We start from the raw sequence: 27,970 nt of genomic DNA, 5'->3' as shown, positions 1-27,970 counted from the left end.
TCCTATTTGACTCTTATCTCCTATTCTATATGTATACAATTCTCTTTTTCTGTTCTACTATATACCTTCAAATGCTCATTTTATTTAGTATTTGTTAAGTCTAATACAAAAATAAAAGTTAAAAGAAAAAACAAAAAGAATCTTTTTTCCCTTGAGACTCACCTTAGGTGCCACTTTCCCCATGAAGTCTCTGCTGATTGCCCCAACTGAAAATGCTCTTTTCTTAGATGCTACCAAAGCAGCTTCTTCTTTGCCTCTATCAATCACACTGGTTTCTAATGTACTTGTTTGTAGATATGTCTTATCATTTCATACATATAGTATATTATTATATTACCATATTATATCATATTTTTTTGTATCAGGCTTCTTGTCTCTAGTACCTAGCATGGTGCTATGCATAAGTGCTTAATAAAGAGATGTTGGTCAAATTGAATATCCTGACTCATGATATTGCCCATGTTTATTATTTTTCCCCCTTCTACTCCAGGAAATGTCCTTCTCTAGGTCAATTTCATTGTCCCGGCCTGGAAGCTCCAGTTTCTCCAGTGTGCCCAACTCCACCCCATGTAGAGGACGGCCACCTGGAGAAGAGAAGAAAGCCCCCTGCAAAGCTCCCTTCATTGCTTCATCCTGGCAGCCCTGGACACCTGTCCCACAGGCAGATGAAAAGCTGCTTCTGGATGAAGAGACTCCTGGCAGCTCCCCATTTATGTCCAGACTTGGGGAAGGCAATGCCAGCATGCTGTCAAGTTCTCGAGTACGGCATCGATCAGAGCCCCAACACCCCAAAGAGAAACCATTTATGTACAACCTGGATGATGAACATATACGGACCTCCGATGTGTAACCAGGCACAGCAGGGCTAGAGAGAAGGGAAAGGGGCTAGTGTGTTCAGAGCCAGGAAGTTTCTTTGTCCTGAGAGACAGCAGTGTGTCAGTCGTACTTCTGTGGAGTTGGCATGTCTGGAGCCTTCCAGGCATAGCAGACCCTCAAGTTGTTCTACAGGACAGTATATATTTAATCCGCTGAAGCAAGTTCACCAAGATCAGGGACCAGTGGTACCACAGCCATGTTTCAGTGAGAATGGTAGAGTTCAGCTCCAGGTCCTGACACCTTGAGTATTCACCCAACTGTTGATTCTGTGACCTCTCTGTTAAGATGTCCTTTCAGCACTCACCAGTTTCCTACTCTGAGAGAAGTAGAGACTTTGCAAAAGGCTATGGACTGACTTTACCTCTAACAAAGCTTTATGTCTGTGTGCTTTTCTTTTCCCCCACAAAAGAAACTTTCCTTAGTCACTCAATGATGTTATTCTTCTTCTTCTGGCCAAGATCTGACAATATAAGGTATGAGTGATGAGACAGGCCAACAAAGGTGAAAATAGCTCGTGGGGCCTGGTGACCGATAATTTTGCTTGTTCTTGGCTTTTTCACAATTCTTTCACTGTATCCCATGCTTCTGTTAAGAATAATCTATTTGAGAGGTAGTGTTAATTTTGATAAAAATTCAGTGTTTTTCCTCAGGTTATAGGCATGAACAGTTTGCCCTGGAAGGCTGACAAAGGAAGGAGGGAGTGTGAGTCCTGGCTCAGCCATAGAGCATAAAAGACATATATGAAAATGCTAAGTTGTCTTCTGCATCCTTTTTGGAATATGAAATGGCCAAATACTGTGAAGTCATGAGACATGAGAACCCACCCATCCTGTTGGCATGCCAAGTCCCCACTTTTCGATATCAAATGTCCTAGTTGTTCTAATGGGTATTGCTTTCATTACAGTATGATATTAATTTGAGATATGTGGAGGAATGATGAGTGTATGAGAATTCCATTGTCTCATGTGTGATTGGTCAAAGCTCTACATTCAGAATTTGGACTTACATTAACTTTGGAAAAGTGCTGGGCCTGCTGTAGAAAAGGGAAAATAAGGTTCAACCAAATGAACTTTTTTCTGTCCCTGTTTTCCAGCAGGAATATATTGTCTTGTAAAAGGTGAAGAATTATCAGAGAAGAGCCAACCTCAATCCTTGCTAATTATTCGTTATGTCTTATTCAGTTGGATATTAGTTTTGGGGCAAGACCAGACCACCAGAATTACTGTATGTCCCAGTTGATCACTTTTTAAAGAATTCCTCACCTATGCCCTTTGAATAATATGTTGTATAACTGAAGACTCTCTCCATTTCCTCCCTTGACATTTCCCCAAGTAAATCCTTGAGATAGATAGAAAGATTGTTCAATAACTAGTATTTAAGCAACAAAATTTAATAGGCAATTTTCAGAATCTTTTTTAGCATTCATGAGATTATAAAGAACACATCTTTTGACATTTAAATTGTAGGAAACCTCTGTGGGCATTTTGCAACAAAATGGGTGGGGGGCAGTGGTATTTGTACTTTTAAGTAAACAGAAACCTGTTTTGTGAAGTGCTGTATAATTGTAAACTACTGTTATTAGAAAAATAGAAATCAATTTGGGACCACTGGATTTCAAGTCAAAAGACCATGGATCAGATCCTGGCTATACCACTTAAATTTACATACCCTCTGGTAAGGCATTCTGGGCCTTAGTTTCCTCAGTAAAATGAAGGGGTTAACCTATATCAGTGATTCTTAACATGTGGTCCTGGGACTCCTGGAGTTCTCAAGATCTATTTCAGGGGATCCTTGAATTCAAAACTGTTTTCATAATAATACTAAAACATTTTAATTTCAAATATAGTAAATATCAATAGATATTACCAATGAGGTGCTGGAGCCAGCTCAAACCAGCTCTCAAGAGCTTACTGTTAAAATTCCAGTGTGACCACTTAAACCTTGGAAATCAATAAATGCTACAAATCAGAGTTATTGTTTTGTTGATTATCTAGAGTTAAGAAAGTGATGGAGAAAATGTTGATAACACAAATTAAACTTAAACATGTGCAGTGTGTACATTTCTTTTTTTCTTGGAGAGGTAATTATTTGCCAGCACACCACTAAATATAATCTACATAAACAAAAGGTCTTGGCAGGGAGGAGGAGAGGAGAGGAGAGGCTAAATTTTTAAGTGTAAAAGGGTCCTGAGATCAAAAGTTTGAGAATTGTTAGGTTATTTGAACTCCAAAATCCCTCCTAGCCTGAGATTCCTGTGATTCCAATGATTCCATTGACTGGAGCATTCTCAGGTATCCATTAGAAGGGCATAAAAAATTTAATTTTTCTACCCAAATAATAAGGTATGACTTCCATGTTATAACAGATTGTGTCCATGAGTCAGAGAAAACCTCCTAACATGTAACCCACACATGTACATATATACATATGAACACACATATATATTCATATATACATGTAGATTATATATGTACAAACACCCATATATATTCACTGAAAGTTTTTTCCCCTCTTTTTTTTGGAGGGCAGTTGGGGTTAAGTGACTTGCCCAAAGTCACACAGCTAGTTAAGTGTGTCAATTGTGTCAAATGTGGCCGAATTTGAACTCAAGTCCTTCTGACTCCAGGGCCAGTGCTCTATTCACTGTGCCACCTAGCTGTCCCATTCACTGAAAGTTTTAAAACAGTTACCTGGGGTTTGACAAATCAGAGCAAAGTGTTGTGACTTGTGGACAAGTCGTTTGCCTCCTCCCCAGTGCCACCCCCACCTCTAGTTTCTGTTTTCTCATCTGTAAAGTAAGGAGGTTAGACTAGATCTCTAAGGCTCATTCATGATCTAAAATTAAAATTCTACCTTTTTCTTAAACCAGTGCAACCACACTACAGTTATGCCGAATTAGTATGAGAAAATGTTTTCATTTTTAAGAACTGTTTTGTCATTCTTAGGGAGGTGAATGAGCAAGATTTAGAGACCTCCAATTGTTTGGTTAAGAAGTTGAGTTATTACAACTAAGGAATTTTTCCAAGTGGAAGGAAACCAGATGACTGCTATGAGTTGTTTCCAGAAATGAACCCAGAAGCAATCAATCACCAAAAGCATTTCTTAAATGCCTGTTATGTACCTGGCAGCATGTTAAATGCTGGGGATATGAACAGAAAGTGAAATGGCCCCTGCACTCAAGAAGCTTACATTGGAAAAGCCTCCCAGTTAAGCCCATAAATTTGTATCTGCTTTGGCAATTAATGATTTTAATTTTTTAAATTAAATGATGATATCTAGAGGAAGAGGTTAATAGAAATGCTCCTGCATAAGTAAAATACACCTTTTCTAATAGGGGTTACTGTGCAGAAAATACTTGTTTAGATACACAAACAGCCACAGAGAGTGTACTTTTCTTTCAGGATTTTACTTTTCTTGGTTTATGTTTCATATTGAGAATTATGGTTTGTGTGTGGAGTTGTGTCTTTTCCATGGGGTAAGATGAGTCCTCTGATCCTTTGACTGTGAGGAGACAAAGAAAAACCACCATCTACTTCTAGATTGTTTGATCTGTTTTTTAAAGGCTTGTATTTTGAGTTTTTTACTTTGTCTCCAAGAATCCTTGATTAAGAATAACTTAATGGCAGATGACAGACATCCCATACTAAACAATTAGTTTAAAAGGCCTTTTTCTTCACCTAGTAAGCAGATAAGAAACTATCACAGAATATCTGTGCATTCTCATCAAACATCCACATGTCTCCTGTGTATCCCCCTACCCTCAACATATTTCAATGAATCAGATTTGAAAATTGAACTCTTGAAATCACTCCCAGTGATACCAGCCTCCTTGCTAATGATTGCACAAGATACTCAGTCTTTAGGCTCCAGAGGTCTTCCCTGACTATTCCCCCAAATTTTTCAATGATGTAAAACTCCCCTCCAGTTGATGTAAAGAAGCATCCCGTCTATCAGAAACCAAATTCCCTCTCTTGTGGGGTAGGGATAGGGGAGGTAGCTGAGGGGAAGAAATGTTGTACCTTCAGCATTTCTTTCAAAGAAAGCAATGTGATAAATAAAGATTGCATCACAGTGACTAATAATTAATTAATGAAAAGATATTAAGTTCTTACTATGTACAAAATATGGGGCTAAGTGCTGGGGATACAAATAGAAAATCAAGAGTATTCCTGCACTCAAAAACCATCCTTTCATGGCTGCAAGTCAGATGGAGAGGCCCAGTGGTTCTTAAGATGCAACAGCAAAGCAGAGTTTAATGTTTCTTCTTTAAATATTTTAATTTTACATCAATAAAACTTTGTTGGTCTTTAATGTGGAACAATTTGTTAGTGCCAAAGATCCAAGTGGCACAAACTTTCCTTGCCCAGTCTTACATAATTATGATGACTGAAGGATCAGGAAATACAGCCAACAGTGCAGAGGAAAATGAATAGGTCCTATCTACATAAGGGGTGCTTTCCTGGATGTTGCTGTTATCGGGTGTCTGGGGTATTCCAGCAGGGTCAAAGGAGAGGTGTTGGCTGTGATTTGACTTGTGTGGCACATGCCACCTTCTCTCTCAAAGTGCCTTGCTGTTTCAGTAGGCTAGCTTGCCTACCTTATTGGTGACAGTGAACAGTTGGTGTTAGTGGTAACTGGCCAGGATGGTGAAATGATCTGTTTTATCCTACAAAAAGTTGATTTGGTAAAGGTGGCATTTATTATTCCCAAGAATATACATCTTAGGGGCAGCTAGGTGGCGCAGTGAATAGAACATCGGCCCTGGAGTTGGGAGGACCTGAGTTCAAATGTGACCTCAGACACTTAACACTAGCCATGTGACCTTGGGCAAGTTACTTAACCCCAACTGCCCTGTCTTCCTCCCTCCAAAAAGGGGGAAAAAAAAAGAATATACATCTTAATCTTTGATACTTCAGTGCTTAGTGGACAGCTCTGTCTTTAGAGTGTGTACTTACTTCTTCCACCTTCCACTGCAGCCTCTTTTTTCCTTCCATGCCAGCATAAAGGTGCTATGCCATAAATTCTCCAAGGGGGATCTACCCCAGCGATTTGGAGGCCTTCTAGATTTCAGTGCAATACTTGGGCTATCCATCTGTTATCCTTTTCTATTTCTAGGATTCTGACTACTTGTCATCTTAATAGAGTTCAGAGAAAACACCAATCAGAATTCATAACCTTTTTGGAATTTCAAGTCAGAGCCTTAATGAAGTTTCAGTCAGAAGTAAAGAAGGTTTTTTGCAAGAAGGTAAATGAATTGTATACCTAAGGACATAATCAAAGAGCTTAGGCACTGAAACTTCACCCCTGAGAAGCATTATATTTTCTTCTGTAAAAATGATGCTCAGAGAGAAAAACTCTTGAAATCACCCCAATGACACCAGCCTCCTTGCTGATGATTGCACAAGACACTCAGTCTTCAGGCTTCAGAGGTTTTCCCTGACTGTTCCCCATGCCTGGGCTACTCTCTCTCCTCATCTCCACCTTCTGACCTCTTCATCTTCCTTCAAGTCTCAGCTAAAATCCCAATGAGGTCTTTCCTGATCCACCTTAACACTAGTGCCTTCCCTCTTTGATTATCTCCAATTATATCCATTATCTTCATGATGTCTTCCCCCATTGGACTCCTGAAGAACAGGGACTGTCTTTGGCCTTGCTTTGTATTCCTGAACTTAGGACAGTACCTGGTACACAGTAAGTACTTAATAAATGCTTATTGGCTAACTGACTAAAGAATGAAAAAGGCAGAGAAAAAAATGCATGACTTGAGATTCACCAAATGAAATCATGAAATATTCAACTAAAGTATGTATCATTTGTAGAATGAAGAATTCCTCACAGTGTTTGAAGTGCTGTGATCTTGCAACTTGCACAGCTCCACCTCTCCTTTTATGGAAAAGTAAACCAAGACCCAAAATGGTGACATGACTTACCAATATTAAGCAACCACTAATGGCAGAGCTGGGACTTGAATCCAGGTTTGACTGCCTGTCAAAGACCCTTTCTATCAATTTATATAGTGCTTGCTATGTGCTTTACAGTTATATCATTTGATCCTCACAACAACCCAGGAAGGCAGGTGTTATTATTATGCCCATTTTACAGATGAGGAAATAGAAGCAGACAGAGTCAATGACTTGCCCAGGGTCACACAGCTAGGAATTAATCTCAGGTCACATTTGAACTCAATTCTGATTCCAGGCCCACTGCTCTATCTAATGTGCAATCCAACAGCCCCATATTATCCCCAGACTGGTTGTACACATTGCATTTCCAGAAAGGAGCTTTTTCCCCAAGTAATTCCAATTATCTCTCTATGACCAGAAGGCTTTTAAAAGTTTCTTAACTGCTTTGTGGAGATTTGTTCTCAAAATATTTTTCTTATAGTCCCTCTCTCTGAAAACTAGAGCTTGGGGTAAAGGCAGGAGAGGGACTATTTTATTCAGGCTCCCTAGATAACAGGACACACTCTACCCAAACAATTTGGAGGGGGGGGGGATGGGGATGATAATAACAGTTTGGCTTTAGATATTTTGAATGACACTTCCAGAAGTTTGGTAGGAGGTTTTCTTTTTTTTTTTTTTTTTTTTATGTCGTAGTTATCTTTTTGCATTTCTTTAATGTTCCCTCCTCCACCCCATATACAATCCCTTATAACAATAAAAAACGAGGGGGAAAACAATTCGACCAAACCAGAGAGTGGATTTCCTTTACCTGGATGTATTGCTGACATACATCTGTGTCTGCCTGGTATACTAAGCTCCCAGAAATGAAGATAACTTTATGATTGTCTTACATTCATAGTCTACTGGGAACAGAGATTCCTCCCCCTCCCTCTCCAGTAGATGAGAAGTAACAGGTTTGCACTCATCTCATTTGCTGCTTACATTTCCTATTGTGACCTTGGACCTCACTTAACTATCCATTAGACTAAATTTATCCATCTGTAAAATGGAAGAGGTTGAAGTAGAAGACCTTATAAGGTCCATTCCAGCTCCCATTCCTTTTTTTCTAGTGATCTTATATTTGCATGATATAAAACATTTTCTCACACATTCCCTCAGTTCTTCATAATATCCAAGATAGACAAACCTAGTGTGTAGAGTCCTGGACTCAGACACGAGAAGATCTAGCTTCACATCCCTTCTCAGGAACTACTAGGTAAGTGACCATGGGCAAGTGATTTAGCCTTAGTTTCCCTATCTATAAAATGGGGATAATAATAGTACTCATCTCACAAAGTTATGAGGATCAAATTTTTAAAGTATGCAAAAGAGCTTTGCAAATCTTAAAGCACTATATTAAAATGAACCATTATTATACCATCACTATTTTTCAGATGATCATAACTTGAGTAACTCGCCTAAGATTGTCATCTTTTTTGTTTTACCATGAAAGTATGGAAACATTTTTTTCATTTTCCTTTGTGGTGAAGAAAGTAGTGTTGTTTTCCTTCAGTCATGCCAACTCTTCATGAGCCCATTTGGGGTTTTCTTGGCAAAGATACTGGAGTGGTTTGCCATTCCCTTCTCCAGCTCATTTTACAGATGAGGAAACTGAGGTAAACAGGGTGGAGTGATTTGCCCAGTGTCAGTCTGAGGCCAGATTTGGACTCAGGTCTTCCTGATGTCATGTCAGGCACTTTATCTACTGTGCCATTTAGCTGCCCTTGACTAAAATTATACTATGACTAAGTGGGACTTGAAACGGGTCTCCTGATGCTAATGCCACCATCTTTCCTTACACTACCCTTCGAAGTTGAAATAAATTTATTTGGTATTGGTTGAGAGGATCAATACACAACCAGCATATTCTGGAGGCTTGGTACTTAATTGGGCTGTAGGAGTACAGGTAGTGTAAGGACCAGGGCTTTTATAACATTAGATAGTGACATATGAGAAGAGGATCATAGAGTTAGAACTGATAGAAGGGGATTCCAGCTTAGGTTAAGGGTTGATAATTGAGAAACCATCAAATTCAACTTCCTCACTTTATGGATGAGAACACCAAGGAAAAGTGACTTGCTCAGAGTCACCCAGCAAGGGGATTGTCTGAGGCAGAATTCAAACTCATGTCTTCCAGACTCCAACTTCAGCATTCTACCCACTACATCACTGAACTGCCTCCCTTTTAATTAGAGTTGTCACTTTTGCTGTTTGTTTTTTCTCCCTTCCTTTTCCATTTCCTTCTATTTCTGTTTCACTATCTACACAGACATCCCAGTAATATGTCCCTGGTTTTAAAGTGAAATGAAGTGAACATTGGGCACAAACTGTTCCTCTAATCTTCCCTCCTTCTGTTGATTCTGTTGAAACTGCTTACGGAGGAGACTACGGTCTGATTGGTGTCTGTATTTTCTTTTTCGGGGAAGGTTTCAGTTGTGAAATGTACTCATTATAAACACAGTACCAGAACTGCATGAAAACTGGTGTTTTTCGCTTTGTGATTTGTACTAGGCATCATTGCAGAAATACTTTTCTATAATTGTTTTGTTGCTTGTTTTTTTAAATAAAATTATGTGACATATTGACATATGAGTTGTGGTAGTCTTCTCAGATCTTCTTTTTGACAGGCAGTTATTCACCTTACACTAATGGGGACATCTTTCAAGGTAACCTAAAATATCTACCAGCCTCCTTTTGGGGCTCACAGCTACCAAATTGCTATTAAAATTTAATTCAACTCAATAAAGGATAGACCAAAAAATGGAGCTGCCAGGGGAAGGTCCCCATGGCTGATGTTTTTTTACTAGAATGATAGAAATCTTAGAATCATAGAGTTGAAGAAGACTTCACTTATCAACCCTTAACCAAAGCTGAAATCCCCTTCTATAACAACCCTCCCAAGTTCTCCTCCAGTCTCTGTTTGAAAAAGTACAATGACATTGAACTCACTACCAAATTAAGAAGCACATTTTAAAATTATAAAACAAAGTACAAGAAATATGATTTCATCTGTGTGGGAAAACCCTTCCATCAGCAGATAATTAGAAAAAAAGATCCTAGGAAAGTGATTGAGGAACACAGAAAAGTGATGACTTACCCAATGCTAACCAAGTGCCAGAGATAGGATTTGCACCCACTGTACTAGCCCAGCAGAATTACACACCGGGAAAAGAATTGTAAAGATATCTAATTTCGATCTTAGATTACTGTAGTTTCTAGTAATCTGATTTAGGATGCAAGAACCAGGTCACTGTGAGAGCAACTTCTCTGCCTAGTAGAGGAATATCTATTAACAAATTGTGAAGAGTAGGTGTGGATCATTGGATTTGGAGGGAGGAGGCTTGGATTCTAGTAAATTGTATGACTTTGAGAAAGTCACTCCCTCTCTGAGTCTCATTCTCCTCAGTCTCAAATTTTAACCTAAAATAACCTTTGTCATCTATCCAACACACTTTTTCTTTTTCAGAAAAGAAACTGAAAGCAGAAAAAGAAAAGTGAAGTGACTTGTTCAAGGTCACATAGAACCCTGTAAAATGATGCCTTTGGATGGCTTCTAGAGTTTTTTCAGTTCTACGAGTCTATGATTCTGAATTAGTTCCTTATCATATGTGTGGCTTCATCAGGATCTTACTAATTAATTTGTCTCATTAATTCATACCCACAGTGACCTGAGTTTAAAGTCAGAGAATCTGGGTTCTCTTCCTGGCTAAGATGCAGCCTGTATATCTCCTGATCTATCTAATCCTGATACTATCTCATTTAGTGATTATTATATTTATGCAAATGATTCTCAGGTCTGTTCCCAGATCTACTATCTCTCCCAAGCTCTATTCCCAAATCAATAGCTGCCTTTTGAATGTCTTAAACTAAGCATGTCCAAAAACAGAACTCATTATCTTTTCACCCAAACCCTTTCTTTTTCCAAGCTTCCCTATTACTGTTGAGGCACCACAATTCTCTCAGCTACTCTGGCTCACAACCTTGGCACTATTCTCAACACTTCACTCTCCATATACAAGCTGTAATTAAGTCTTGTTACTTCTACCTTTACATCTCTCTTCTACTTTCCTCTTTTCTCCACTCACAGCCGCTAGGTGCTCATTACTTTATACCCAGTCTATTTATTGCAATAGCTTTCTGGTTGGTCTCCCTGCCTTAAGTCTCTCCTCCACTCAGCTGCCCAAATGATTTTTTGAAGGTGTGTATCTGATCAGCTCTCTCCCTCCTCCCCTCCCATCAATAAACTCCACTGTTTTTCTATTGCCTCTAAGATCTAATAGAAAATGCCATTTGGCATTTAAGGGTCTTCACAACCTGGCCCCTTCCTACCTTTCCAGCCTCCTTACACCTTACTTCCCTTCATGTGTTCTATGATGCAGCCTTCTGGCTTTATTTTCCAACTTTATGGTTTTTCACTGTCTCCCATACTGGGAGTGCTTTTCCTCCTCATCTCTGCCTCTTGGCTTGCCTGGCTTCCTTCTAGAGTCAATTCAAATCTTACCTTCTCTAGAAGACTTTTCCTGCACCATTCCCTCCCTCTTTACCACTAGTGCCTTCCCTCAGGTTATCTTCCAGCATTATATAACTTGTATTGTCAGTATATTACTTTGTTGTTGGCCAGTCATTTTGATCATGTCTGACTCTTTGTGACTGCATTTGGGGTTTTCTTGGCAAATATAATTTTGCTATTTCTTTCTTCAGCTCATGTTACAGATGAGGAAATTGAGGCAAACAGGGTTAAGCTACTTGCCTAGGGTTACACAGCTAGTAAGTGTCTGAGGTCAGATATGAACTAGGAAGATGAGTCTTCCTGACTTTCAGGCTCACTATCCACTCTATCCTCCTTAACACTTAGCTATCCTGCCACCTGCATGTACATAATTGTTTCCATTCTGTCTTCCCCATTAGAATGAGTTTCCCACCTCCAGGGACTGTGTATTTTCCCTTTCTTTGCATCCTCCATATTTAGCATAGAGCCTGGCATATAGCAATTAATGAATGTTAGTTGACCAATTAACTTCAAACAAGTCACTTTATCTCTGTCATCTGATGTTCAGAGCCTGGCATTTAAAGGCCTTCCCCAAAACGAATCCAACCTACTTTGCCGAACTTCTTTCATATTACTTTCCTTCACATGCTCTGTGTTCCAGCTTCACTTTTATCATATTCCCATTCACCATGATTCCCGATTATCTGAAAATGAGAGTTGTCCCATAGAATCTTTAAGATTCTTTTGAGCTCTAGATCATTTAAGTTTTATGGATTTTATGGCTAGATTTTTAGGCATGCTGAAAGCTCTGTCCTCTCCCTTGGGTTGGGGTAAGAGGAAGAGAGGGAGTGACGAGAAGAAGCAAATGTGTGTTTTGGGGAGGAGGAGGGAGGGAAGGGTCAGCTAGAAGGGTTCAACCAGGTCCCGCCCTCCTGGGACTCAACTGCTTAAAAGCTACGGACTGGCACAGTTGGACAGAGGCGGCACCTTGGCGGGGATGTTGCTTGCGCTAAAGACTCTACTGGGTTGGGTGCCGGGACAAACTGAAATAGTAGAGAAAGTTAAGGAGAAAGTAAGGAGAAAGGGAGATGGCCGTGGGGCTGCGTGCTCTGGAGGCCCGACTACTCCCCTTACTGCTGTTGTTGCTGTCCACGGTAGCATTGCCCTGGATCCAGGCTGGACCTCTCTGGGCACCGATGCCCTGCCCATCCACCTGCGAACCGACCCGCTGTCCCCCATTGCCAGTCTGCCCCATGGGGGCGTCGCCACAGCCTGACCGTTGTAACTGCTGCCTGGTATGCCCTGCTGGGGAAGGAGAAACGTGTGGGGGCCTTTGGAGTCGGCCGTGCGCCCTAGGGCTGCGGTGCCGCGTGACCCGGACCTTTAAGAGCCGGACTTCCAAGAGCCGGGGCCAGCTCGGTATCTGCGTCTGCCGGGCTTCGGAGGTCCCAGTCTGTGGCAACGACGGCCGTTCCTACCAGAGTCTCTGCGCGCTCCGAGCAGAGAACCGAGCTGCTCGCCTCCGAGGCCGTCTTCCAGCGGTGCCTGTGGAGAAGGGAAACTGCGGCAACTCAGGTGAGGTGTGAGCTTGCTTCCGGGTCCTCCCCTAACTCCTGTTTCAACAGCTGTGGGTGTCTGTCTGAGTCCTCATCCCCCATTCTCATTTCCACCCAAGTAATCGATCAGGATCTTAAATGAGTATTTGTACAGCACCTTTTCGCCTTGAAGAGATATTTCACATCCACTTTCTCATTTGAATATACCAATTAGGTCTAATGACTAGCATTTAAACAGAGATTTTCACGTCATCTCATTTCATCCTCACAACAGCCTGTGAGGTAGGTGCTATTATCATACCCATTTTTATAGATGAGGAAACTGAGGCTGAGAGAGGTTAAGTGACACGCTGGTGGTCACAGTCTTCCTGACTCCAAGTCCAACCTTCTATGCACTGCACCATCTAGCTGTCTAGATAAATCCATCTGGCCTTATTCTTCCTACTGTATCTCACCTCTTTTTTCCTCCTTTCCTTTGCTCCTGGCTGATTCTCCTAGTGACATGCCTTTGTATTCTCGGACTTTCTCTCATGTTCTTTTTCCCCAAAATAATTTGGAACTTCTCTCCTAGACCGTATCTTTTCTTTTCTTTTCTCTTCCTTCCTTCCTTCCTTCCTTCCTTTCTTTCTTTTTCCTCCTCTGTTTCTTCTTTTTCTCCTCCTCTTCCTTCTCCTCTTCCTCCTTTCCTACTTTTCCTCCTCTTTCATTCTCTTTAATACTGTTGTAATAATGCTTATCCATAAAAAGTTGGAGGCAAGGAGAATAAGGTTTTAATTCTGGCTCTGATTACTTTCTGGACTTGGAATTTCAGTAAATGACTACCCTTGAGAACCAGTTTTATGTTTGTAAATAAATTAATACTTGTCCTGTTACTTCTTAACATTGTTGCAGGGTGGGGGTGTGTGTGACGAGAATAAAATGAGATAAGATTCAGAGCTGGGGGGGGGGGGTGCTTAGATTTTTGCCTAACCATCAAGGAAAGCAGCTAGCAAGGGCAAAGGTAACTTTTTGCCTTCTTATCACTCCAGAATTTACATATTCAGCTTTCATCTTTTTCTTGAGTTCTAATATTGTATTATTAACTACTTGTTGGGCTGAATGTCTTGAAAGCATCTCAAATTCAACAAGGTCTAAACAGACCTCATTCTCCCCACCCCCACCACCCCCCAACCTTTTTCCTAGCTTCCTTTTTTTTTTTTCTATTGAGGGTATTCACCAGTCATCTAGGTTTTGGGACCTTAGATTCATTCTCTACTCTTTATTCTCCCTCACCCCTCATAATTAATCAACAAGCATTTACTAAGTACCTACTATATACCAGACACTGTGCTAGATGCTGGAGATGCAAAGACCAAAATAAAATAGTCACTACCCTCAAGGAACTTATATTCCACCAGGGGAAGCAACATGAAACTAAATAAGTATAAATAATCAGTCATCAAAGCTTGTTGATTTCCACCTTAACATCTTTTCCACCTATTCCCTTATATCTCCTTATGTAGTGGCCACCCTAGTTTAGGCTCTAACCATTTCTTAATTGGACTATTTTGATGACCCCCTAATTTGCCTCCCTGCTTCCATTTTCTCCCATCTCTAATCTATCTTATGCCACATAGCTGCCAAATTGATATTCCTAAAGTTCTGGTCTAACCATATCCCTCCCTTTCTCAAGAAGCTCCAATGGCTCCCTATTGCTTCTAGAAGAACATACAAAGTCCTTTGTCTGGAATTTAAAGCTTTTTAAAATCTGGCTTCATATTTTCCAGATTGATGATATTTTATCCCCACCCCCACCTTCCACACCACATTTATCTACATTATAGACAACTGGTCTACTTGCTCGTTCTCAGATAGGCTTTTCAGTCTATGCCTCTGCACCAGCTGCCTTCCCTCCACCCATCCCCATGCCTAGAATGTTGCCCTTCCTTACTTCTGCTTTGAAGCATCCTTCCAGTAATATTTGTAGGATACCTTCTATGGAAGCCTTTCCTAATTTTCCTAATTGTTAGTAGTCTTCACCCCTCACACCCCCAGTTCACTGCTCCCTTCTGCAATTACTTATTATTTACACAATTATTCTGCACATAGTTTATATATTTATCTATATGCATATTATTTCTCCCTTGAAAGTGGGAATTGTTTTGGTTTTGTCTTTATATTTCCTTTGCCTAACAGCATATAACGGGCACTTAATAAATACTTGCTGAATGTGATCATATATTTAGAGTTCATTTTACAAGGGAGGAAAATGAGGCTTAGGTGAATGTATTTGTTCAGGGTGACAGATGTAATTAAGTAGCAGAGCAAGGATTTGAACTCAGGTACAGTATCTTTGCTTAGAAACCCCCAAATCCATAGTTTTTGTTTTTTTCTACTATGTTGCAGTTTCCCTTTATAATGTAGGCAAATGAGTTCTTAATCTTTGATTCAAAGCATGTAAGACCTCACTGGAAAGTAACAGGAGACACATTTTATATTTTGAGAGATATCTGTCAGGGGGTGGTTTGGATATTACTATGATGTGATGGACACCAGCGTAGGCACCATCAAGAAGATCCTGTTCATTCCCAGGGACCAGAAGCCCAGGCAGTCTCAGGGACAAATATAACTTCATCGTTGAGGTGGTGGAGAAGGTGGCGCCTTCTGTGGTACACTTGGAGCTGTTCCGAAGGTAATGGGATGGGGTAAGGGGGGAAGGGTAGCTGTGTCCTATCCAATTATTCCAGAGACATAAATTAAGGCAAAATCTCTAGAGTGTAAATATCAGGTGCACAAAAAAGGGGTGGAGATCATTAGTTGTGCAAAACAAAGTTTTTCTAGAACAAAGCTCTAATGTGAAGGAGTAGAATTGAATTCAGCTGTCATTAGGGAGTATTAACGTTTGAAGCTAGCCAGGAGGCAAATCCTTTGCTGTGGGAAGTCATGGATGGTTAATTTGATGAGTTCCCCAATCAACAGGATGAGAAAACTCTCTGGGGAAGTTTTCTTTTACACAGAAGAGAACCTGAATTGTATGCATGGAAATACCTATAAAAGTCCCAGCTAAAATCCTACCATCTGCAGGAAGCCTTTCCCAATCCCTCTTAATCTTAGTGCCTTCTCTCTTAATTATTTCCATAATATCCCATGTATAGCTTGTTTGTATATGATTGTCCCATGTTATCTCCTCATTAGACTGTGAGAGAACCTTTTCTTTATATCCCCAAGTGCTTACCACAACGCCTGGCACACAGTAGGTGCTTAATAAATTTTTCTTGTAAAAATGTAAAATGTTTATTATAAATGTAAAAGATAATGTAAATATAAAAAGCATGGTGTGGTGAGAGAGTCAACCTCAAAGCTAGGAAGACCTCAGTCTAAATCCCATCCCTGATTCATAGTGGTTATGTGACCTTGGACAAGTCACTTAACTTTAGTGCCCTAGATGTCTCTCTAAGACTATCTGTGGCAGAGAAGGTTCTGACTTGCATTGGTATAGGGATTTTCTTCAATTAGGACTTTTCTTTACCAGGTACAATCCTTATCCCCCACCGCTGTATTTAAAATCACAAAATGAGGTACAGAATTGGGGAGAGGTATAATCCTGATAGATGTACTCCTGGCAGAGGTGTAATCTTGCCCAATACCTCTGCAAACCATGATCCTTTCTATAACATTCCTGACCATGGTCATTGAACCTCCAGGAAACTCATTACCCACCCCACCACCAAGGAAGTCCATTGAATTTGAGGGTAGATCTAACTTCTAGGGAGTTTTTCCTCATATTAAGCCAAAATGTGCTTGTGCTGACTGCTTCAAGTTCTGCCCTCTGTCTTCAACCAAAACATATCTAATGAGAGTCCTTCAGATGTAAAGCCCATGTTCTTTGTAAAACAGGTCACAATATTGTTTATATTCACAAAGTAACCAGAATCTAGTAATGTAATTGGAATGTGATTTCAGGTACTCTATAGGCTGTGCCTAGGAAGAGATAAAAAACAAATTAGTATAGGAGCCTTTTCCTAAACCCATCTATGATGTTAAGAATAGTTCATGTAAGGATTCATATAATGAATCCTTATATATAAGGATTCATATAATTCACAAAAGTTCTGTGAGGTAAATAGTGCAGATGTAGTTATTTCTGTTTTTAGGAAACAGAAACTCAGATACATAAAGTGATTTCTTTGCTGTGTATGTAGTAGACTTGGGGACTTAACACTAATCATTCTGACTCTCATCATTCTTTCCAATGGAGCACACTGTTGCCCATGCTGATCAGAATTCAAGGTGAGAAGGAGGACCAGGGAGGCAAGTGAAGAGCTGAAAAATTACCAGCATCATTATAAGCTGAAGATGCTTAGAGGGCCTATATAGTCCATCTTGTTGGTTTTCTATCTGGGACAACATTAGGAGAACTCTTCAGTCCTTTATCCTAGCAAAATAACTAGAAGGTGTATTCATGTCTTCTATGAGATTGCTGAGCCAGGGGTGTGCTGGAATCAGCTTGAATTGGCTTTTGAGAGCTGGTTGTTAAATTTTCAGCATGAGCATTTGCTTTTCATAAAATTGGCAAATGTTACAAACCAGGGCTTTGTTTATTGTCTAGAATCAAGAAAGTGGTGGAAAAAATATTAATAATGCAGATTAACCTTAAAAGTATGAAAGGAGTGCACTGCCCCCTCCCCTTGCCAAGAGCTGATTGTTAAACATTTACCAGCATATCCCTGGTATGTCTATGTATTCAAAGTACAGATTCCTATAGCACATAAATAGTTGCAAAATATTATTTTATCATCTTTATTTTATAGTCAGAAAACTAAGCACAGGATTTAGGTAAATTATAAGAATTAAAACACACACTCCTTGAATTTCCAGTCTGGTATTTAACTGCCTAATCTTACTGTTATCTGCTTACCAGGGCCACAAGTAATAATGTTTTCATCCTGGGCAAGGTCCACAAATGAGGGATAGTGGCAGTAGGGGGCATCGATGGAAAAAAAAGCCTGAATCTGATTGCAGAGCCACATCTCAGCAATGGGATGACCTAGAGGGAATGTGGCTGCATCACACAGCAAGCCAGACGAGGTCTCCAAGGGTACTTCCTTGGGGGAAGCACGTTACCTTCCTCACCCCTCTACCTACCCATTATATATGTTGATATACTGGGGGCAAAGCCAAGTTTACTTGCTCTGCTTCTGATACTATTATCTTGCTACTTCAGGTCACCATTAAGCAATGAGTATACTCATGCATCCAGTGGCTCAGGGTTCATAGTGTCTGAGGATGGGCTCATTGTTACCAATGCTCACGTCCTCACTAACCGGCAACGGATCAATGTGGAACTCCAGAGTGGGGCCAAATATGAAGCCATGGTGAAAGATATTGACCAAAAAACTGACCTTGCACTCATCAAGATTGAGCCAGAGGTAAGGCTGTACAGGTACAAAGCTAAACCTATTACTTTCTGAGATTAATTTTTTTTTCTAATATCAAAGTTTCTACCTCCCAGTAAAGTTAATGGAATTTAAGATCTTCCCTACCCATTAATAGCCCTCAGGTGGAACCCATTAAGGGAAGCTTGCTTAGGGGAGGCTTGCTTGTAGGGAGGCTTTCCCACCTTTTGCTAATTTCTAATTAGGCACTGAGTCAGGAGGGTTATGATGTCTTCTGGCTCTGAGAAGTGTATGTATACTTTGAGTTGATATTTTGCTTTCAGGCTTGTTTATGAGAAGGGTCTTCTGATTCCCTGGTCCAGATTCTGAGTGGTCATATTTTCAGAGTTCCACAATTGCTCAGATGTAAAGGCTCTGTTGATCCAGGGATGTATATAAAGTGTATAGTTGATTCAGACAGTCAGAGCCTTATCTGTTGGTCTTTATTTTTCTGCTTGTATTTTCTCTGAAGTTCAGGGTGCTGACTTTTCCCCTAAACTAGTGAATATAATTTTAAAACATTGTTGACCCCTTAACTGCTATCTTTACAAGGAAAGCAGATCTAAGAACCTGTGCCACTGCCATCCTGGGTATGCCAGTGTGGCTGCCGCTACATTTTATTACATGCTTTCTGTTGAACTTCCTTCTTGCCTCTATTCTTCTCTCTCTTCTTTCCCATCTAATGATCCCATCCTTCCTTGGTCTTGCTGCTTCTTGGGGAGTTTTGATATCTTATTTTACTTTTATCTCTTGTTTATCCTGTATATATCTTGTTCATACACAGTTGTTTGCAGGTTGTTTCCCCATTAGATTTTGAGCTAAGAGTCCTTGTATTCCTGGTGCTTAGCATGGTGCTGGGCACATAGCAGGCATTTAATAAATGCTTTTTGACTTGACTTTTTGGGTTATTATGTAAATTGTAAAATATGGGTGATTCAGACATCACTGATATTGAAACTGGAAGAGCATGTTCCAAGGGAACCTGTAGCTATATTCTCCAAAAAAAGACAAAGTAGATGGTCCATTCTTCTCCCTAAGCTGTTTCTTGAAATTTTCTTGTGGAATAGAAATATATTCCTAACCCAAATCAATAGTTTTATGGTCAAAGTCCATTCCAATAGTAACCCAAAGTTTCTCTGCTAACTCCTCCATCAGAAGTCAGACTCAGGGATCCATCTTCTTTCCAGAGATGCGTGCTTGAGGTCCTCTGAATGGCCTAGTCTCCCTGGTCTAACAGAGTTTGCCTCATTCACACTGGGGAATACCTGGGTACTTTACTATCCTAAGAAAGTCTTGAGGTTACTCCAGGATCTTCTGGGTGATCTCCCTTTATGCTTATGAACTAACATTGATTTGGGGGCAGGAATAGTGCCTCATTGCTAACTTTGAGTTCTGTACCTAACCTACTTAAGGTTTACTAATTACTGTAATTACTGCAATATAATAACCACAAACCCTCAGATATAATCAGTAATATTCTGTAAAGAGTGAATGTTGGAAATTAGGGGAGAACTATTTGATAGCCTTGGTGGGTGTGGGTAAGAGATTTTTAGGCTGTAAGCTACTGTCATGTCAAGACTGCACACAAATACAAATATGTATATAACCAGACAGTTTTATCTCTTGCTTGTATTGTTTCCATTTCCCCTTACCTCCCCTCTGCCCTCAATGCAGACTGACCTTCCTGTTTTGTTCCTGGGAAGATCATCCAGCTTGCATGCAGGGGAGTTTGTGGTGGCTCTAGGCAGTCCCTTCTCCCTTCAGAATACAGTGACTGCAGGAATTGTCAGTACCACTCAACGAGGAGGCAAGGAATTGGGTCTAAAGGATTCTGATATGGACTATATCCAGACTGATGCCATCATCAATGTAAGCCAACTCAGGATACTCACTCTCTGACCATGTAAAGTGAGAGAAATCTTTAGACCTTTTTTCCCTCCCTCTCTGACTGACTTCTTGATGTCCAGAATCCACCTGGTCTTCAGCATCAATCATGAAATACATCCTGAGGGCTCAGTCTTTCTCTCTCTATTTTTTCTTTTTACAATGAGTCTGTCTTGCTTCATCATGGCATGTAAGTGACTTTGGGTTCTTGAAGATTTTATCAGGGGAATTGCAATTTCTAGCAGGTCCTACTAAGTTGGAATGGCTTCAAATATTGACCTGAAGTTTGTTAAATGAGAGCTGTTATCAGATTTGGGGACAGCCAAATCTAAGCCCCACTTCTACCACATACTATCTCTCTAAAACTCTTCATTGAAGAGAAGCTGCTTTTTATTTCTGGTAGAGGGAATACCTCACTGGGGGCTTCCAACACTGATGAAATCAAACAGATATTCAATATACATTATAGCTATAGACATATCTTCACAAGTCTGTATAAGATTTATATAAATATATATTTATAAATTTACATATTTATTTAGATTGTGTATATTTACATTTACACACATTGTTTACATGTACACACACTGTTGTGTACATTTAAATTTAGTTAGTTGTATACATAGTGTTCTGCCTGTTAGAACATAAGCTTGTTGAAAGTAGGGACTATTTTGTTTTCATCTCTGTATCCTCAGCACATAATACAGTGCCTGACACAAAAAAGGCATTTAATAAATGTTTGTTGATTGACTTAAGTATAGACCAGGTAGGTCATAGGTCATATGACTTAAGTATAGACCAGGTCATAGGTCATATGTTGGCACGTTAGGGAACATTCCAGCTAAGTCCGAAGGGGTTTTTCGCTACAGGGTGAAGTTTTTCAGCCACAGCAACTCATGAAGACCTTTGTGTTTTAGAGGAACTGTGATTGGTGTTGTGAAGAGTGTACCACACTGATTCATTTTTTATTTTTGCTTTTTGGAGGGAGGAAGGCAGGGCAGTTGGAAATAAGTGACTTATCCAAGGTCACACAGCTAGTAAGTGTTAATCACTGAGGCTGGATTTGAATTCAGGTCCTCCTGACTCCAGCTGGAGCTCTATTCATTGTGCCACCTAGCCACCCCTGTACCACACTGATTCAATCACAAATCTTTGAAGTATAACAATGGTAATTGGTGTTCAGCATGCTAGATTCCTTTTAATATTACTTTAAAAGGTCCTGAATTTTAGCACTACTCTCACTGGGTTGATAGTTGTTGTAAAGAATTCCTCTGGTAATATAACATATTGTCTCCAATGCCAGAAGCAAATAAAGGCTTTAAAGCCCTGTTTTTTGAGAATAGTATACATAGTAGTTGGCTAGATGGGACACTTTGTCTGATACTCGTGACAGGCTTTTCTCTAATTCTGTCTTGCAGCACGGGAATTCTGGAGGGCCTTTGCTGAACTTGGTAAGTAGTTGATTTTTCTCTGTTGCCTTAAATTTCTTCCTAACATTTGAGGTCCTTCCAAATTCCATGACACCAGAGTTGGGCATCAATGTTTGAGGAGCTCTGTGAAGAGATGTTTGCTCCTGTTCTTTGAATTAGAGGAAAATGTTAAAGAAAATATAAAGCCTATGACTTCATTGGAAAGAAAGTTACTATCCTTCAGTTTCCCTTCAATTTTTAAAATTTCTTTCTCTTTTTCACTCCCTTTCTTTCCTTCTCTACCTTTCATTCCCTTTTTCCTTTCACTCAAAATGGTGGTCAGAAAAGAGAAATGGCAAATATGTGCTTTTTTTTTCCCTGGATCTAGAAACTTTGTGCTATATGTAACTTTAGTCAGTCAACAAGCATTTAAGTGCTTACTATGTACCAGCCAGTGGGCTAAAGTACTGGGGATACAAAAAAAGACAAAAACCATCTTCGCCCTTAAGGAGCTGAATGGTTTTGGATCATTAATAACCTTGAGACCCTCTGGTTCAAGACGTTGGGTTAAACTTGCCTCCACCCCAAACTCTTCATTGTATATAGCACATTATATATTAGAGAAAGTTTTAGTCTAAACTAGAGGAACAGTTCATTGCACCTCATTCATTTTTTCTAAACTTTTCCTTAGATCTCTAGGGGAAACGTTTGAGCATCTGGTTTCTAATAAAAACGAAGCAATGAAATAAATAATTCATCTGATCCATTTACACATGGTGATGTATTCTAGATTTCAGTTCTTATTTTTTTACAGACCTTTTTTTGAGGGGGGGAAGCCCATCCTTAAATGCTAAAACAGTTTTGGGGTCTATGGGCTATTTTTATAATGCAGTAGCAAAACACACCAATTAACTGACAAGGCAAATACACAGGAAAATTTCTTCTGGTTTGTTTGCATTACCCATGGCCAACCACGACTATTTCTCTAAACAAGGGGTTCTTAACCTGGGGTCTATGTATAAATTTTTGGGAGGGAGTGGGAAATAAACTTTGATGGGAAAAATTACTTCCTCATTTTCACTAACTTATGAACTTAGGAATTTTCTTTAATTACCTAAAAGCATTATTCTGAAAATGACTCCGTAGGCATCACTAGACAGCCAAAGAGGACCATGACATACAAAAGGTCTTTAAAGAATTCTTGCTCTAAATAGTTACAAGCAGTTCAGCAAATATCAAAAGGCAGCATGACATAATGGAAAGAACATTAGATTTAGAGTAAAAAGAAATTGTATTTCTTTTAAGTCTTAGATGTAAAATTGGGATAATGATATTTGCACTATCTCCCTTAGAGAGTTTTTGTGAGAGAAGTACTTGATAAGCCTCTCAGCAATGTAGAAATGGGAACAATTATGAGATTTTCCCCCTTCCACTTTCATTTCCAGTCAAGATAAAGATATCCTAGGCACTCTCCCATCACTTGCCTTCTGAAACTGAAGCTTCTAATTCACTTCTGAACTAATTGAATTTCAAGAAGGAAAGAATTAGCTCACTACACAAAATACAAAATCCAGAATTTCTTTATTTTCTTGGCAACTGTGACTCATGATTCCTGTATACATGGCAGTTTTTACACAACTGTATGTAGCCTTAACTATCCTAGTATACCTGGAACCTTACTGAATCTTTCCCCTACTGTATTTATTTAAGGGGTATAAGCCACAGTCCCTTCTGACCATAGGATAATTGGCTCCTTGCTCTATTGTCTCAATATTGCTCATATGCATTCATTGACTCAAGTCTATCTTCTCCCTTGCTAGGATGGTGAAGTCATGGGCATAAACACCCTGAAGGTTACAGCAGGAATTTCCTTTGCTATTCCCTCAGATCGAATTCGACAATTCTTAACAGAATTTCATCAGCGCCAGTTAAAAGGTAAGGAAGATTAGGATCCTTCACACTCCCATACTCAACTCTTAGCATTCTCCACAAGAGTTTATGTGTACTCTATCAAAAACTGGGGTATTGGTGATCCACTCCTGTAATGGTGGCCAGAATGTCTATAATGTAAGCATAAACGTTGTGCATGGGAGCTCTTGACTCCTTTCTTGAAGAAATATGACTCCTTGGGGAGTAATGACAAGAATTTGTCAGCTGACAATTGGGAAAGGCAGATTGTCACATGGAAGCATCTGTATTTTAAGATCTGTCCCAGAGGAGGGAGACTGCTATGTGTCATCAACTCATTAGATTCTTTATTTCCAGGAAAAGCTCTTTCCCAGAAGAAATATTTAGGCCTCCGGATGTTGCCACTTTCTATGAGGTAAGTGTGTAACTTTGTGCATGCTGTGGTTGTACGTCAACAGCATGAATATGATGGAAAGCCTGGAAGGGCAAAAGCAACTGGACTCTAATCTCCTAACTCTTAGCATTCTGACTTGCTTTGGTGAATATGACAATAAATAGTGCTCACCCTACCTTACAGAAGTATCATTTGTAATTTCCATCTCTTACAGCTTTCTATGGATGTTTTGGAAGGGCATGAAGATTATTGATATTTTTTTCAAGTAACAAGCATTTTTAAATGAATCTATCCCTCCCATTATTCTTCTCTCCCCACCCACCACCGCCAGCCAACCATTGAGTAAATTAAAAAACAAAAAAACACCAAAACCCCAAATTCCTCAACATATCAGTCATCTAGCAAAAGCAATTTCCAGGTTAACCATAGTTGAAAATGTATGCCTCGTGGCAGCTAGGTGGCACAGTGAATAGACCACCAGCCCTGGAGTCAGGAGGACCTGAGTTCAAAGCCAGCCTCAGACACTTAACACAAAACTAGCCATATGACCTTGGGCAAGTCACCTAATCCCAATTGCCCTGTCTTCCCCCTCCAAAAAAAAAAAAGGAAAAGAAAATGTATGCCTCTCTCCGCCTGTCATATTTATCCTGTCAGAAGAGTAGCATGCTTCCTCCTCATTCTTTAGGACTTAGGGTTTATCACTGCTTTGATCAGTCCTTATGCTGTGCATCCAACAGTGACCATCTTGTGAATTCTACTGCTGCTTCTAGGGCTCTGTATTGAGTCAGGTTATACCTAGGGTTACCTTGATGGATCTGTGATCTCAGGGATGTGGGTCTTCCCTCTGCTCATGCAACCCATCTCTGCCCTCTTTTGTCCTTTTATATGTAATTTCTTCCTTCCCCTCCCCCCCCCCCCCCCCGCCAAACCCCATGGAGCATCCCCCCCTCCAGCTTTTTAAAAATTTCATGAATGCTCACACTTATTTCAGCCATGATCCCTTGTTCTATGATTATCTATTTCTTTCTTCAGTCATACACTTTTGTTGATGTATGTCTCATGAAATCATTAACCCAGGGGAGAGTACAAGCATGGTGGAATCCTGTGACTATTAGGCCAAATAAAGTACTTCCCTACATCCTAGAGACCAAATGAGTTGTAATGAAACACACACAGGTTCCAGAACATTTCATTCATCACTTTTAATTTTAACATCATGGAAACCTGCCCTTGCTTCTCCTTAGGCTTCTCCAAGAAATGAAGAATCAGGATCCAGATTTTCCTGATGTGAGTTCTGGTGTCTTCATATATGAAGTGATTCAAGGAACTCCTGCTGCAAGGTAAAAGACAAAATGAGGTCTTCTATCTTTTTGAAAGTCCTATGGAATTAATTACTGGTACTCAGGCAGGGTCTCAACTTGAGTACTAGTATTTTTGTGTTGTTAGTATTGTCCTATATTTTCTAGCACAGGTTTTTTGAGGAATAAGTTAGGAGAATTACTAGTTGTGAGAATGTTTTGATAAATTACCAGACCCCCTTTTTATCTTAGCATCTTGAGGAGGGAGGCAGCAACCCCATTTTCAGGACTTCTCATTTTCCAGGCACAGTTTTGTGTAGGCTCTTACTAACGGTCTTTAATGTTAAGGTAGCATAGTATAGTGGAGAGGGTACTGGACTTCCGACTTGGGTTCCAGTCTTGTCCTAGATATTTACTAGCTGTATGACTCTAAACAAGCCACTTAATCCTTTCTTTAGTTTTCTCATCTATAAAATGAGGGGATTAGACTTAATGACCTCTTAGATCCCTTCCACCTTTAAGTCTATAACCCTGTATTTTAAGAAGCAAGATAGTTCTCTACAATCTTGGTGACAATATTAAGAGGCTGCAGTCTGAAGTCTCTTTCAGCTGATATGAGGAAATAAGCCCATGGATGGCCCCCAAAGAGAAGGCTCCCCACATCATTTTGCTCCTGCTTTGGAAATTTTCTGCTTCCACCACTCATGAGATGCCTGTTTTCTGTAAACACAGTACTCATGATTGCATAGACTTTCTCTCCTGTGCCCCTCCTTCCTTATTGTATCTGTTCTTCAACAACACTTTTTATCAACTGTTACAAAATGCACATCCTATTATTAAATGGAGAATTCTGGGGTATCAGCTATATGCAGAATATATATATGGAAGTTACAAGTACACTTTCTTATTGTTAAGTTTGACTTGACAAAAGTAAATTGGGATTGAGATAGGATTTTATAGTTACCTTCAGTTCTCCTTTGCTTGTTACTTCCAATCAAGGCCAATTGTTTCAGTTGCAAGAAAGCAAGATTCCTTCTGTCTGATTCCTATAACTTTACCTTGGTCATAGCTCAAAACTGTTTCTCGTAGGATAGCCTTCTCCCTTAGATTCTGAACAAAAAGCTATCCCTAGTCTCTTGCATTGTTGAACATGGAGCTCCATAGTCTGCACTCCTAAATTGACCCAATTCTTAAAGTTCAGATTTTAGCCTTTTTTATTCTTAAACCTCTCATCTCCTATAAAATTTCTCTATCCTTTTTAAATTTATTATTTCTTTAAAATTTCCCAAGTTGCTTCCTAACTTCATTTCTCATAAGTGTCTTAACTATTGCTGGGGCTCCTAACCTCTTATCATAAGTTTCTATTTCCCACCAGAAAATCATCTACTGGCATGTATGTCCTGAGACAGTCACATCCTGAGACAGATACAAACATTAGCATAGCTACAACTCTACTAACATTTCTATTGAGGTGTTTCACATTTGAACCTCTCCTACATTAAGAACAGATTCTACATGTTGATGATCTAGTCTCCCAAATGAAGCCAGTGAACTAGGCTTATAACCCATAACTTTGCTAATCAAAGTTTCACTTCAGAAAGAAGACCACAGACAGAATTGTACATTTTTAGATTTGTTTGAAGCTCAGACTATATAGTTCAGCTTATTTTGTTCCCTAGTTTAGGAATTTTTTGAAAGGAGTAAAGTCAAAGAACTTTCTATTAGGGTCAAACAGATGATATATACCTGAGGGAGAAAACACATCTCTATCCAGACACAACAGTTTTCGCTTTTTTCTGGGGTCAATAAGATTCTTATGTGCTAATGTTAGCTTGATGGAGAAGCTCAAGGGTAAGAGAGAAAATCCAGGGGAAGTTTGCCATTTGTTTACTTACCTGTAGGAGTAGGATGTTGGAAAGCTAGTGGGTGTCTAGAACTGGAGATTAATTTTTCCCAACACAATCCATCCTCCAAGATGAATAAAGCGGAACTATCTCCAAGCTTTCTAGCAGAAATTCCACCTGAGAAATAGGGTTATATTCTAGATTTAGGGAAGTGTGGTTCTTGTCTAGTAAAGACAAAAGCCTTTTCTCTAGTTTTCTACTTTCATCTTTTTCCCCCAGCTCTGGGATGCGAAACCATGATGTGATTACCAGCATAAACGGACAACCTGTCACTTCCATCACAGATGTCATTGAAGCTGTGAAAGAGAGTGACTCCATTTCCTTGGTGGTTCGTCGGAGAAATGAGGATGTGGTCCTGACGATCATCCCTGAAATAATTAATTAAACAGAGCTCCCATTTAGAGACAAATTTATCTAGCAAAACTGAATTTATACTATGTGGTCCATACTGAAGACGGTCCAGAGATTTGGGGGTCTTCTTCCTTAGAGAATAAATTCTTTTCATCATTCCATCTAGATCTCTAATTAGGTAAACATTTATTCTTTTCTAATAATAATTCACATCCATATAGTGCTTTAAGGTTTACAAAGTGCTTCTCTCATAATCTCCCTGTGAGGTTATAAGTGACAGGGATAAGCACTAGATCTGTAATTTCACGGGTATAGGGAACTCTCAGGGGAAGAACATATTCTACCGAGCAGTACCTTCTCTGCAACTTAATCAAAGTATTGTTATGTCCATTTTATAAATGAGGAAATGGGTTTAGAGAAGTTAAGAAGCTGCAAAATCTCTTGGTTGGAAGTGCCCTTGGGAGGAATCTAGAAGTGATCCAGGATGTTCTGCACATCATCCCCAGCAAATGGTTATCCAGTCTCTGCTCGAAGACCTCCAGTGA

At 39.7% G+C, this 27,970-nt stretch overlaps 2 protein-coding genes across 7 annotated transcripts in view; both read left to right on the top strand.

Moving 5' to 3' along the window:
* The window catches only part of PLEKHA2 (pleckstrin homology domain containing A2), a 137,086-nt gene extending 127,683 nt beyond the window's left edge, over positions 1–9,403 (top strand). For all 6 annotated transcript variants that reach the window (XM_069075857.1, XM_069075859.1, XM_069075862.1 and 3 more), the window contains one exon: positions 491–9,403. In XM_069075857.1, the coding sequence (XP_068931958.1) occupies positions 491–850 (360 nt within the window). In that variant the 3' untranslated portion in view covers positions 851–9,403. The remainder of the gene's footprint in view (positions 1–490) is intronic.
* A 2,918-nt stretch (positions 9,404–12,321) lies between these two features.
* Positions 12,322–27,486, top strand: HTRA4 (HtrA serine peptidase 4). The gene is made up of 9 exons (XM_069075854.1): positions 12,322–12,882; positions 15,435–15,534; positions 18,067–18,271; positions 19,952–20,146; positions 21,580–21,612; positions 23,391–23,505; positions 23,836–23,893; positions 25,117–25,212; positions 27,294–27,486. The coding sequence occupies exons 1-9, from the start codon at positions 12,396–12,398 to the stop codon at positions 27,457–27,459; spliced, it is 1,455 nt and encodes a 484-aa protein (XP_068931955.1). The 5' UTR covers positions 12,322–12,395; the 3' UTR covers positions 27,460–27,486.
* Positions 27,487–27,970: the final 484 nt, after the last annotated feature.

The sequence above is a fragment of the Petaurus breviceps genome, unplaced genomic scaffold, assembly GCF_028583685.1.
Source record: "Petaurus breviceps papuanus isolate PSGF00001 unplaced genomic scaffold, PetGlider_PUasm1.0 90919, whole genome shotgun sequence".
NCBI classification, from domain to species: Eukaryota; Metazoa; Chordata; class Mammalia; order Diprotodontia; family Petauridae; genus Petaurus; species Petaurus breviceps.
This window is presented reverse-complemented; position numbering and strand designations above follow the sequence as displayed.